This window comes from Haliotis cracherodii, unplaced genomic scaffold, assembly GCF_022045235.1.
Source record: "Haliotis cracherodii isolate W230 unplaced genomic scaffold, xgHalCrac1.p SCAF_16, whole genome shotgun sequence".
Classification (NCBI taxonomy): Eukaryota; Metazoa; Mollusca; class Gastropoda; order Lepetellida; family Haliotidae; genus Haliotis; species Haliotis cracherodii.
Window position 1 is genome coordinate 26,146,793 of NW_027266271.1, and position 14,782 is coordinate 26,161,574.

The 14,782-nt window shown below is 41.6% G+C and overlaps 1 protein-coding gene across 1 annotated transcript in view; it reads right to left on the reverse strand.

Moving 5' to 3' along the window:
• LOC139464010 (NGFI-A-binding protein 1-like) overlaps window positions 1–14,782 on the reverse strand; it is a 129,121-nt gene that overhangs the window by 109,435 nt on the left and 4,904 nt on the right. The window contains exon 2 of the mRNA XM_071245520.1: window positions 6,026–6,112. Coding sequence (XP_071101621.1) covers window positions 6,026–6,112 — 87 coding nt within the window. The remainder of the gene's footprint in view (window positions 1–6,025; window positions 6,113–14,782) is intronic.

Sequence of the window (14,782 nt, forward strand, 5' to 3'; positions counted from 1 at the left end):
GGGCCCCTATCACGTTTAACTGGCTGTCACTAATATACAAACGGCCTCAACGGACAAAATACACATGCAATTAACTACTCCAATGTACTACATTGACTAGTTCACTTTGTTATGGCCCATATTTGAAAGTTAGTCGGGCTTAGATATTTTTGACCAACCCTCGTAAACAACCATTTCATATTGCAGATGGCAGATTTGTTGCAGAAACAAGCAATGTCGGATCAAGATAAGAATGCCCAAGCTGTTGTTTCTGTTTGTTGAAAACAAATCCGGTATGCCTTTCTGGGATATTGATCTGTGTATGTGTCTCAATGATTGTGCCAAGTTTAACGCATCTCACACTAGGTGCTAGGTTTTGGGTAAGTTCAAGTTCGGCAAATCAGATCGTGCAATGTGTCACAACCCCTTCCTGAGATAACAGTGATGTCGCTATAACAATCTGTGACTCTTCCTTTAACCCTCACAGGGTTGGGTCCATGTTGTGTCTCTAACTTCATTGACTGTCTCTTTAACCCTCACAGGGCTTGGTCCACGTTGTGTCTCTTACTTCATTGGCTGTCTCTTTAACCCTCACAGGGCTGGGTTTATGCTGTGTCTCTTACTTCATTGACTGCCTCTTAACCCTCACAGGGCTGGGTCCATGTTGTGTCTCTAACTTCATTGGCTGTCTCTTTAACCCTCACAGGGCTGGGTCCATGTTGTGTCTCTAACTTCATTGGCTGTCTCTTTAACGCTCACAGGGCTGGGTCCATGTTGTGTCTCTTACTTCATTGACTGTCTCTTTAACCCTCAGAGGGCTGGGTCCATGTTGTGTCTGTAACATCTGTGACTGCACCTTTAACCCTCGCAGGGCTAGTATCAATGTTCTGTCGCTAATCTGTGACTGCACCTTTAATCCTCGTGGGGCTGGGATCGATGTTGTCTCTAAAATATGTCTCCCCCTTTAACTCTAGCAGGGCCGTGTCTCTTTTACATCTATGACTCCATCTTTAACCCTCTCTGAGGGCTCAGATCTATGATGTCTCTCTATAACATACTCCACCATGTTACGATAGATAGACATCTGAAATCTGTCCATGTTGGTAAAAGAAACCGGGTCGTACGTCTCGAACTAGAGCTTTATCCAATCGGCAAACAAGCCACAGTTGTATATTTGGTATGTATTTAAGGCGGACTACGTTTGAACAAATTGTCAGTGTGATTTGTCGCCAACTAATGCTTGCCCAAATTAACACATGACACTACTTGGCACTCAAATGTCAAGACGTAGACGGGAAACTAGACAATGGAGTATAGTCCGTCTACAAGGACTACTGTATATATACTACTTAACTTTTCGGACTAATCAGATATGTAATTCTTTTAAAACATACACTTGACAATTTAGAGAATCAGTGTTTTGTATCATGGAAATATACCTCCATCAACAGTTGAGTTGACAATGTGTATGCCTGTGCTTGTTGAACAAATTGGTGACAAGCACCAATGCCGTCTCATAGCCTGAACAAAATATATCCATATTCGTCACAGAGCAACGAACTGTTAGTAAGTAAGTGTGTTGTGTTTAACGCCGCTTTGAACAGTATTCCAGTTATATCACGGCGTGTCTGCTGTATGTGGGAGGAAATCCCGAGGTGATGAAGACCTTAGATGTTAACACATTTGTGAAACCCACGACCACATATTTGGTGCTGACAAACCTAGAAACAAAAGTTCGAACTAATGATCATTGGTTTCTGTCTAGCGCACCCAAGGGACACCTCAGACAACCGTGGCCCCTACTAATGGAGGAAAGAGGTATCCAAGAGATTCTGGGATTCGAACCCAGGACCAGCGGATCCGAGGAGTGCTACGGGACGTAACTCGCACAAAGTGAACAAGCCAACTTGGACGACTTGGTTACATATGTCCCTGAACTTCTAAATAGGTGCGAAGAGCTAGCTTCACTGATGTACCCCTGCAGTGTGTCTATACGACTGCCTGAAATGTGCATCTGGTATCAAACTGTGTACATATTTTGAATTGGGTTGAACACAACAGCGTGTAAATCTATATACATAAACACGTGTAGAGCGACTGACACAGATTCAACACATGGTTCTCCGAATGTAATTCTCCTGTATGTATTATAATGACAACAACAAAGGAAAGGGAATAATGTCAAGTTGGTTGGGTTCATTGTCATGTGATTCAGTCGGTACATCTAACACTATAATACAAATATATCTAAAGTAATTGTAACAGTGGTATAATTGATAACTGGACATTATTAAAGCATGATGATATATACTATAAAATATGAATTTAAAGATTGACCAATCTTCTCTCTGTGTACACCAGAAACCACTCGTCAAGGCACGGTCATCCTCGACCATACACGAAATTATTTCTCCACACTTTTAGTATATGTACAATCGATTCATTCAGTACCATGACTTCCTTGGCCCAATTCAAACGACGCCAAAACAAGCCAATCCAATCAAATTACTGTCATTAGCGAGATAAATTCTATGCTAACTTTGAGATATAGAATAGAATGGATATTTAATACACTGGATGAGCGAGGATGGGTTAGGATAGATTGATGGCGTTCTACAACCTACAAGAGATGACCAGACGACCTACAAGAGATGACCAGGCGACCTACAAGAGTTCCCGGACGACCTACAAGAGATGACCAGGCGACCTACAAGAGATGACTAGACGACCTACAAGATATGACCAGGCGACCTACAAGAGATGACTAGACGACCTACAAGAGACGACCAGGCGACCTACAAGAGATGACCAGGCGACCTACAAGAGATGACCAGGCGACCTACAACAGATGACCTGGCGACCTACAACAGATGACTAGACGACCTACAAGAGACGACCAGGCAACCTACAAGAGATGACCAGGCGACACACAAGAGATGACCAGGCGACACACAAGAGATGACCGGACGACCTACAAGAGATGACCAGGCGACCTACAAGAGATGACCAGGCGACACACAAGAGACGACCAGGCGACCTACAAGAGATGACCAGGCGACCTACAAGAGACGACCAGACGACCTACAAGAGATGACCAGGCGACCTACAAGAGATGACCAGGCGACCTACAAGAGATGACCAGACGACCTACAAGAGATGACCAGGCGACACACAAGAGATGACCAGGCGACCTACAAGAGATGACCAGACGACCTACAAGAGATGACCAGACGACACACAAGAGATGACCAGGCGACCTACAAGAGATGACCAAACGACCTACAAGAGATGACCAGGCGACCTACAAGAAATGACCAGATGACTCACAAGAGATGACCAGACGTCACACAAGAGATGATGAAACGACATACAAGAGATTACCAGACGTCCTTCGAGAGATGACCAGACGTCCTACAAGAAATGACCAGGCGACCTACAAGAGATGACCAGACGACCTACAAGAGATGACCAGGCGACCTACAAGAGATGACCAGGCGACCTACAAGAGATGACCGGACATGCAAGGGCGATTATTAGGGGTGACTTTGAAAGACATTTCTACTGTTGCAATACTTCAAACACTATTGAGACACAACTACAACCGAGAACCACTATGTCAATAGCATTGCGATAGTAGGATAAATATGCTATTGAGACAATAGACTAAGAACAATTTGGCTGTTCAAGTAAACTTAGTTCACGTCCTTCAAAAACCATTTTCTTTGACTGCTAGCTCCAATTTGTAGGAAGCATTTGAACTTTGCAGTTAATGATAATCCTTTATGTCCCAGTTTCACACAGGGCACTCATTACAATGGCCACATGTTCCCGGCATTACAGTACACCATCACCCCCACCACCCCACACTAAAGACGTCAATGCCCGACATGTTCACTTGAAGTCCACACCCATGAAGATCCGGGTGAGGATAGATCTTCATGCTTGCCGTAAAAGGCGACTACGCTCGTCGAAAGAGGCGACTAACGGGACTCGGTGATTTGGTTGGTGCATGTCATTGTATCCCATTTGGGTGGATCGATGCTCATGATGTCAAAGACTGGATTGTCTGGTCGAGATTCGATTATTTACAGACCGCCATCATGTGTGTGGAATACTGCTGAGTGTGGCGTTAAAGAACAAACAAACAAAGCTTTAAGTCCGAGGTCCAGCAGAAGTTGTTAACAAAGTGTGATTAACATATTCTAAGTGAATGCAATATTTCTTTTCAAACAAAGGGAATTTGCATAAAACCATTGATCGAGAGCGTTATTTCATTTTTACACTTTTATCAATACTATACATAAAGTAGCGAGCCATAGGACCATGAACAATTGCGAAGCAATATTTCGACTAGTCGATAATTACCGCTGATAATGATAGTGACCTATAGGTGACGGACGTGGTCGTTACTTCCCACTGTCTCAGCTGAGACGTTGATTAACGTATGATTGTTAGAACGCATAAGACAAGACCTGTTTAGAAAGGCCCGTCACGGGTTAGGGACCGCCTCCGGGTCTGGTCGTAGAGCGTCCGCCTGGAGAGCGGAAGGGCCGGGGTTTGATCCCCGGCTGCGTCATACCAAAAGACATTGAAAGGTTGTACTTGTTGTTACCCTGGCGCTCGGCATTTAGAGGCTAAAACAAGGACTGGTCGGCTCGGTGTATACTGTGTCTGAGTGGGGTATCCGCGTTAAACTGCGGCATGGTATCTCTGTGGGCTAGCACTATAAAACCAGCCTTAGTACAAGCAGACACACATACGTGCAAGCAATAAGTGCAATAATCTTGGACGCGACGTTAAACCCCATGTCACTTCACCTCACCTCACGGTTTAGGGCGGTCTGTCCACGAGAACAAATGCAGCTATCTATACATCTAATCAACACTGTCATACCTGTGAGATTCACACCCTTGCAAAAAAAAAAAAGCAGGTGAGACCACGGCAGATGGCTGATCTGCATAGCTGTAGCTGTTAATCCTACCGTAAAACCTGGAGTAAGGGCTGGTTGTATATTTATTTTGGGAAGTCGGCCTTATTTCGAGGCCGGCCGTTTATATTTTCAAGCAGACGATTACATCACCTTTATTTTATATTGTTTCAGTGCCACATTCGGGGGTTTGACAAGTCTTTTTCCCATGAAGGTTTGAGTTAGAATAGGTCTTCAGCAACCTGTGCTTGTTGTAAGAGGCGACCAACTGATCGGGTGGTTGCGGATTTGTTTGATGCAAGTCATCCGATCCCAATTGCGTGGATCGATGCTCATGTTAATCACCGGATTGTCTCGACCAGACTCGATTATTTACAGACTGCTGTAATATAGCTGGAGTATTGCTGAGTGTGGCGTTAAACAACAAACAAACAAAAACATCACAAGCGTTAAGGGAACAGAGTTTGACAGTAGGCGTGTTTTCAAGGCAGGCACTTATTCAAGGGTTACAGTAGTTGTTGCGCATCTATTGTTCTTCGCAAACGCGTACGTTGAAATAAAGAAAGCATATTGCTAAAAATGTAATACATGCCTTACAATGTACTGACTAACAGCACTATATAAACATGACACCCGCTGCTACACATCATTCGTTATGCAAGACTTTTCATTGTAAATATAATAAATACTAAGAATGTATGTCTATACAAACAACACAAAAACACTTCCTGCTGAAATAAAATATATATTCAGTATTAAGATGTGAAAAAGGTTTAAACCGAACATCCTTGCCGGAGACTAAAACTAGGTCATGTGTGAGGAAAATGAGGAAAAATACAAGTTATATTCAAGTTTACTCTTGTCTGAAATAGAAAATTTCCCATGTGTACAAACAACCACCAAAAAAAATAACCACAAATTGCCGAGGGTTTCAAGTATTTTCTTGGGTTTGGTTGATTTATTTTTAGAAGTTGCCCACACGTAAAGCATAACACCCACACGTCTTGAAATACTTTCTTTTCTAAATGAACAAAAGTAGTTTCAATATTTGATCGCCTCTTGTGTTTGGGTCTATTTGTTGTTCTTTAGCAAATCTGTATTTCAAGTTTGTTTACTTACTTGTCTCACCGTTGTACGTCAGTAGATGCGGGGGGAAGTAATTAGCGTACTGTTTGTCGGGGGAATAGTGCCCGTATGGACGCATGCCTGAAATATAAGCAGAAAAACACACAAAATAAATAAACAAACACATGATCCCGAAAAAGTAAACTCTTTTAACATGTATCGACTTGTGAAGATCCGGGGTAGAATAGGTCTTCAGCAACCCATGCTTGCCGTAAGAGGCGACTGTGCTTGTTGTAAAAGGCGACTAACGGGATCGAGTGGTCACGCTCGCTGACTTGGTTTGAAGCATGTCATCATATCCCAATTGATGCTCATGATATCAATCACTGAATTGTTTGGTCTAGACTCGATTATTTCCAGACCGCCGTCATATAGCTGGAATATTGCTGATTGTGGCGTTAAACAACAACAAAAAACAAACAAACAAACAAATCTTTGCAAACGTAAGAAGCACAGCGGGGACACAGGTGGCCCGGTCGTCTAAGGCGGCGCATGCGCTGTGCAGAGTTGCGTACATTAGGCGTGAAAAAAATCTGTGATGGTGGGTCAGAATCCCAGATTTGCCGTGATTATGTTTGTCGGTTTGTCGGCAACGTACACGTGCTCATAAGTTTCACCAAAATGGTAAACGTCTGAGGTCTGCATCACTTCGGGGATCAATCTGACACGCAATGCTACAACTTATATACTGTTCAAAACAGCATTAAAACTAACTTACTCACACGCGCAGCTCAGTAATCTCACGTCGCAAGATGTCCAAATCTGCCTCACTCACTCTCATCACTCCCATTTACCACTGTATACATTTGAACATTGAATTTGACCCCCAAAATTGAAAACGTTATCAAAACAGTACTAGGATGAAAACAGTCGCCGAAACACTGCAAACATAATGTCCAAGAACAACAATCATACCGAATCAAATACATCGCATCGAATAACCATTTCATATCATTTTTAGCCACCACCCAACATGCCTTTATACTTTCTTTAACCCCTCAGTTTACAAGAATGCGCCATTTTGAAAATGACGTCACTCTAGACGTTAAAAAGATGACTTTATTTTGAAGCGATTGATTTATTCAGAATAGATTCTGAATTGAAGTCAATGGGCTTAAATTTCGGTGGTCTTTTTTTCAGAAAAATATAACAACCAGGACAACTAAATAAAGTAATATAGCCAGTTGAAGTTGGAATTATTTTACCTGGCGTTGTGTTATACTTACACTTCAGTGGCCACTTCTCTTGTGTCTGGTTAACACGTAACTACGATAACATAAAGACGAAATTGCTTAAATCATGTTTACTCTTGTTTCAGAATTATTTTATATCCTTCATCGTGCCGAACAATGCCGTTTTTCAAAGTAGATATATAATTTCCAGCCGACTATTTATGATCAAACTGATCATTTTCCGCCCCAAAGTATCAGTTTGATATAGAACCTATTTGAAATAAAGATCATTCGGAACATGACGGTATAATACGCATAAAACCCCGTCACAGGTATCCCACACACGATCCACAGCAGACGATAAAGTTCCTTTTAAAAAGTGATGGAAGGTAATTTTAAATGACTTTAGTGAAAATAAAAATGCAGTGTAGGATATCAAATATGTTATTCATAGGTAGGCTTTATCTTTATTTAACGGATCTCTGTCTGAATATTGACATCATAAACACTACTTCAGCGAGTATATTGAGTTATTGAATTATGATTTTTTTTATGAACGTTATTATTCAAGCTTGTGGAATGCAGGTATGCACAAAATTAAATTCGAGTAAATTGATAACATATGGTGTTGCGCTCAATTAACAAAACAATTCTAACACGTTTGTCGAATTCATAAATGATTTAGGGAAAACGGTTCGATCCGATTTTTGTAACTCGAATCCATACGCTCAACTAGAAGCTTGGATAGTTATTACTCCGCTGCAAAAATAGTCCGCCCCAGCCCCCGACCGTCACCATGGGAACGCCGCTCGGGGGAAGTGGGCGTTGCTAGTAAGTCGCATGGAGTTGTGCGACCAGCCCCACCCAGTCGGGTCATGTGGTGTAACCCCGCCGGCTTGAATAGAGCACACTATCTGTTGTTTGGAAAATATTACACACTCTGAGTCTAGCGTGATCACGGTGTAAGGGAGGTAACTGCTTTGCAACAACACCTCGCTATGAGTTTAAAAAACAGGCTTTGTACTTTTGTGGGGTCGGGAAAAAGTAGTGATGTTCTCGCAGTTGTTAGATGGAATAATATGGCTTGTAGCTGGGTCACCGTGACCTTGTGTTTCGAATGCAAGCATATTTTATTCGTTTACGTGTGTTTTGATCACACAGTCCGATCAGAGAAGGACAGCTGTGCCTTAGTAGGGACATATAGGGTATAGTTCCGCACTTCCATTAATTACACCGAATTGATTAAATGCAATATGTGTGTTTGTGCTGTAACAATTTTATAAATTAGCTGTCATTTGTTTGATAGTATCATATTTACACAGAAATCGATTTTGAACAAAAGGTTGAAAAGTATTGCAAGTTTTGTTTTACCTGAAAAAAAAGATTTTATGACACACTGATTTTGTAATGGATGAGTATATAGCACTTCATAAACGTTAATATTTTTGCTCCTGATATCAATCATGCAAAATAATCACGAAGTCATTTGGTAAACATCTGTCTATGATTAATCTGGATATTTTTTTTGCGCGCGTTTTTTCATTCTAGATTTTCCAACGTTCATCAGACAATTCTGGCATCAAGCGGTTTGTGTGAAGAGTGGTACCGAAGCCAAGGCTTGTCCATGTGATAAACATTATATGACAGTCGTAAGCCTTTAGAAGTACACAAAGTTAGACTTACGACAAGGTTCCTTCCAGGCTATTTCTTACAGACCCTGATACAAATATATCAAATACAGCCCATGCAAGTCTATAATGTTTGTCAAGTTTACTGCAGTATCAGGTCTGAAAATGAAGAGAGTCTCTGGGCTCCTTTTTACTATATTTTTATTAAGATAATTAAACAACTGTTTTTTCTGTAGGATATGTTCATTTCAAAGACTAGATGTTAGATAATCGTGCCAGAGCTAGACAAAACAGTGATTGATTTAGTGGACTAAATAATCGTGCCTGAGCTAGACAAACCAATGATTGATTTAGTGGACTAAATAATCGTGCCTGAGCTAGACAAACCAATGATTGATTTAGTGGACTAAATAATTGTGCCTGAGCTAGACAAACCAAAGATTGATTTAGCGGACTAAATAATTGTGCCTGAGCTAGACAAACCAAAGATTGATTCAGCGGACTAAATAATTGTGCCTGAGCTAGACAAACCAAAGATTGATTTAGTGGAGTAAATAATTGTGCCTGAGCTAGACAAACCAAAGATTGATTTAGCGGACTAAATAATTGTGCCTGAGCTAGACAAACCAATGATTGATTCAGCGGACTAAATAATTGTGCCTGAGCTAGACAAACCAAAGACTGATTTAGCGGACTAAATAATTGTGCCTGAGCTAGACAAACCAAAGATTGATTTAGAGGACTAAATAATTATGCCTGAGATAGACAAACCAATGATTGATTTAGCGGACTAAATATATGTGCCTGAGCTAGACAAACCAATGATTGATTCAGCGGACTAAATAATTGTGCCTGAGCTAGACAAACCAGTGATTGATTTAGCGGACTAAATATATGTGCCTGAGCTAGACAAACCAGTGATTGATTTAGCGGACTAAATAATTGTGCCTGAGGTAGACAAACCAAAGATTGATTTAGCGGACTAAATAATTGTGCCTGAGCTAGACAAACCAGTGATTAATCTAGCGGACTAATTAATCGTGCCTGAGCTAGACAAACCAATGATTGATTCAGCGGACTTAATAATTGTGCCTGAGCTAGACAAACCAATGATTGATATAGCGGACTAAATATATGTGCCTGAGCTAGACAAACCAATGATTGATTAAGCGGACTAAATATATGTGCCTGAGCTAGACAAACCAATGATTGATTCAGCGGACTAAATAATTGTGCCTGAGCTAGACAAACCAGTGATTGATTTAGCGGACTAAATATATGTGCCTGAGCTAGACAAACCAGTGATTGATTTAGCGGACTAAATAATTGTGCCTGAGGTAGACAAACCAAAGATTGATTTAGCGGACTAAATAATTGTGCCTGAGCTAGACAAACCAGTGATAAATCTAGCGGACTAATTAATCGTGCCTGAGCTAGACAAACCAATGATTGATTCAGCGGACTTAATAATTGTGCCTGAGCTAGACAAACCAATGATTGATATAGCGGACTAAATATATGTGCCTGAGCTAGACAAACCAATGATTGATTAAGCGGACTAAATAATTGTGCCTGAGCTAGACAAACCAGTGATTAATCTAGCGGACTAATTAATTGTGACTGAGCTAGACATAGCAGTGAGTAATTTAGCCTAAAAGGTACTTGTATCTGAGCTGGACAAACTAGTTATTGATTAAGCGGACTAAATAATCATGTCTGAGCTAGACAAACCAGTGATTGATTTAGCGGTCTAAATAATTGTGCCTGAGCTAGACACACCATTGATTCATTTAGCGGACTAAATAATTGTGCCTGAGCTAGACAAACCAATGATTGATTAAGCGGACTAAATAATTGTGCCTGAGCTAGACATAGCAGTGATTAATTTATCCTAAGAAATACTTGTATCTCAGCTGGACAAACTAGTGATTGATTAAGCGGACTTAATAATCGTGTCTTAGCTAGACAAACCAGTGATTAATATTATGAGCACAACCCCAAGCCGTCGGGGTAGGAAATCTAACCGGAGATCTCTATATCAAATAGTGGTCAGTGTGTGGTCAAATCCCTGAAAGCAGATTTCGAGTCGATAGTGTGTATGTTACATTGCCCATTCGTGGTCATCTGGCCATGTGATCAGAACAGCTGTTCTACACATAGTGATTGGGAGTTTCCACAACAGATTCCCATAATGGGACACCAGGCAGCGCATCCCTGATTGCCGGGGGATTCTCGTGTATTCCACACAAACCCAGGCGTGTTTCCGACGTCTAACAACGGCTAGTCAGCAGTGAATGTAGCATGGTTACAGTGCAACAAAACCTTTTTCGCATGTGGGGCCGGAGGAGTAGTCTGGTGGTTAAAGTGTTCGCTAGTCATACCGAAGACCCGGGTTCGATTCCCCACATAGGTACAATTTGTGAAGCCCATTTCTGGTGCCTCCTTGCTGCGATATTGCTGGAATAGTGCTAAGAGCGGCGTAAAACAATACTCACTCACTCAAACACTAGTGTGTTCCTGCCTCACTGTAATTAAATCTACATAGCGACGGCGGTGTAGTCTAGCGGTTACAGCTTCTTTTCTCCCGCCGAAGACCCGGGTTCGATTCCCGACATTGATACAATGTATGCTGCCTATTTCTGCTGTTCCCGCCGTGATCTTGCTGGAATATTGCGAAACGTCGCCTCAAGGTATATTCATTCACTTTTTCTACGTAGAAACTGCATTTTGAAGTTGGAAAACCAATCAGTGGCGAGTCATGAAATAGTACAACAGACATGATGCTTATGCTTTCAGAAATACGAGAGACATAGCCAAAGGCAAGGGGTGCGGAACTGATGTTTCGATGAATCAGTTATATTTTATGGTCTATTTTTAAAAAAATTCGGAATACGTTCAGGTTGGCAACTCGCTGCAAACACTTGCAAATATACCAAGGCATTAATATAAATTTTGCACAATGTTTTATTTACCTACAAATGGGATTTAAATCGTTTTATATTTAATAAAAATTTACCTCTTCAATTTTTGCTTTCAACGAACTTGTGATTATTTCAATGAGTATCCACTTCATTTTGTGATTCGAAGATTTTAAGGACTTCAGAGAATTATAAAAACGATATTTGTGACATCATCAGCGCCTGCACGGAACGTGCGGTATACGCTGTGTGGCGATGTCAGGGATCAAGGGGAACCCTAGACTTGCACAAGTCTGTAAGGCAATAATTATCAGTTTTAAATCATAATTTCTAGATTTTGTGAAGAAAAAGAAAAAAATTGTCCCTTCAAGAGACTGGAATCTTAAGACTGTCCACATATCTAGACTTGCCTATTAGAAGGATCGAATTACTACACATCCATGGTGCAAGGCGAGGGGTCCCCCATTGGGCGATGTGTTTAAAGCTGGGTAATGATTTGTCAAACACGACTGATAAAACACGTCAGGATATCAAGTCCCTTGAAACTAAAACAAATCTGAAGTGAAGGATGTATGAATTATTGGAAGATCAGCAGTCATCATACAGGATTGGTTGAAGGGTGTCGTGATGCATCATGGTGACGTTTTCCGCCAAGAAAACTTTTTCTGCTTCTGGATAAGCTTGGGCAAATTCACCTTAAACCTCTTAGCATGACATAAAGTTATGAAATCAAAGATGGACATTTAGCTGAATTTATCTTTTTGAAATTACAAGAATCACTTTTTAATGCTTTCACCTCCTGAGAGGGTACAAGTTGGCCCTTATCCCGGATTGGCGGAGCATTCCACAGATTGAAAGTGGAAGCGTTTCAACGACTCCAGTTAACAGTTTCCGTGCTTTGAGAAGAACAAACAATGGCGTGATGTGATTGAGGTATGTTTTTTAAAAAAAAAAAAACCCAAAAAACATCCTCGCAAAGGTCACATGTACCATTCCATCTTAAACAGAATACAAGCTTCCCATTGGTTCGAAATCATTAACGTGAGTGAGTTTTGATTAATCGCCGCTTTGAACAGTATTTCAGTTATAACATGTCGGCTAGATGTGAGAGAAAAGTCCAAAGTGATGCATGTCTCAGACTTAAGCACCACGAGGACACGTACAATTCGCGTACGGCGCTAACAAACCTAGAAACATATTTAGGGCGAATGTGGGATTCGTACCACAATCTGATATAGTACGAACAAAGCTTAACGATGTAACTAACACGTAGAGGTACTATGTTATTCAGACAAATAACTGAGTATGGTTTTACGCCGCTTTTAACAACATTCCAGCAATATCACAGCAGGGGACGCCAGAAATTGGCTTAGCACATACCCATGTGGGGAATCGAACCCTGGTCGCCGGAGCGAACAACGAACGTTTTAACCACTAGGCTACCCCACCGTCCCCTTAAACAAATGATACTTTGAGTCACATCAAAACGTGCAGCTGATTGACGTTTCAGCCTTGCCCAGTCGGAACAGTTGATCCAGGTGTCTTGCTGGGACATACTGTTTTAGGGCACACCTGTTTGAATCACGTGCTGCACTTACGAGCGACGACAGATGGTTGGTAAGGACGCGATTTCCCTCTATTTTTCTTCGTTCCATATGTTGTTAAAACTGTTCAAACCACTTGCGAAGTTAAAGTAGCCATGTCATTTAAGGTACATAAAACGCAATCCCGTTATTTCAAAATGAAATCGTGCTGACAGATACATTTCTAGTTAACGGTTCATGGACGTGGAACAATATCGGTTTGAAAAGAGATAAGAGAGATAGACATGATGACGTCACTTCCGAAACGAAGCTGTGGTGACGCATCGGTCAAGGGTATTATCATAATAGAAAGGTAATATAATGCCCTTGAGAATCGAGGATGTCTTTTGAATAAATACAGTCGTTCAGTAACAGTAAGACGCCCTTGGATTCATGTATACCAGTATTTTCCCAGGACTTAAATATGCTTTCGTTACAAAGTGTAGCGTGTATGAAAGTTTCTTCCGAGAATTGTAGGCAGATTATCAAAGGTATGGTTCTATCAACACATTAATAATTCCAATTTCAATCAGAGGATAATTTGGTTGAACATAAGGCTTTTTCGGCTTATCTGATAAGGTCGCCCCAAACAATAACTAGCAACATTTGAAGACATATCCGGAATTCGACCAACACTCATCTGACCAGATGTGGGTGTCTTGCATTTCCGCGGGATTAAGAATCTGGCGCACTCAACGCTCAACAAGATGGCAGCCTCAGATCATAAGGCTCTGTCGGGGTCCGGGTAGGAATGTAGCACTCAACCTATGCTGGTCGTAGGGGGCGACTAACGGGTTCGGAGGGTCAGGCCCGGTGGATGCATGTTGATTGCATCCCAATAACGTGGATCGATGTTCATAATGTCGATCACTGGATTCTCTGGTCCAAACTCGATTATTTACTGACCACAGTCACCAAGCTGGAATATTGCTGATTGCGTTAAACTACAAACAAACATCTCTCTGCCCAGTTTCTTCACGAACATGTAGCTCAAGAAAAAGACTGCATTGGCTCAATGTAATCAGCTTCAATTTCCATGGACAGAATTACACCCTCCTATGACAGATTGGTATCTGTGTGAGGATCGACAATGATTCTTTGCCTACCTAACTGTCCTCCCCGTGAAAATCCGGGGTAGAACAGGTCTTCAGCAACCCTTGCTTGCCGTAAAAGGCGACCATGCTTGCCGTAAAAGGCGACCATGCTTGCCGTAAAAGGCGACCATGCTTGTCGTAAAAGGCGACCATGCTTGTCGTAAGTGATGACTAAGGGGATCGGGTGGTCAGGCTCGCTGATTTGGTTGATGCATGTCATCGTATCCCAATTGCGTGGATCGGTGCTCATGATGTCAATCACTGGATAGTCTGGTCCAGACAAATTCTATTCTGATACAGCGCAGGGTTCCCCCAGATCTTTAAAAATCCGAAACAGCCTGTTGATGTTACGAGCT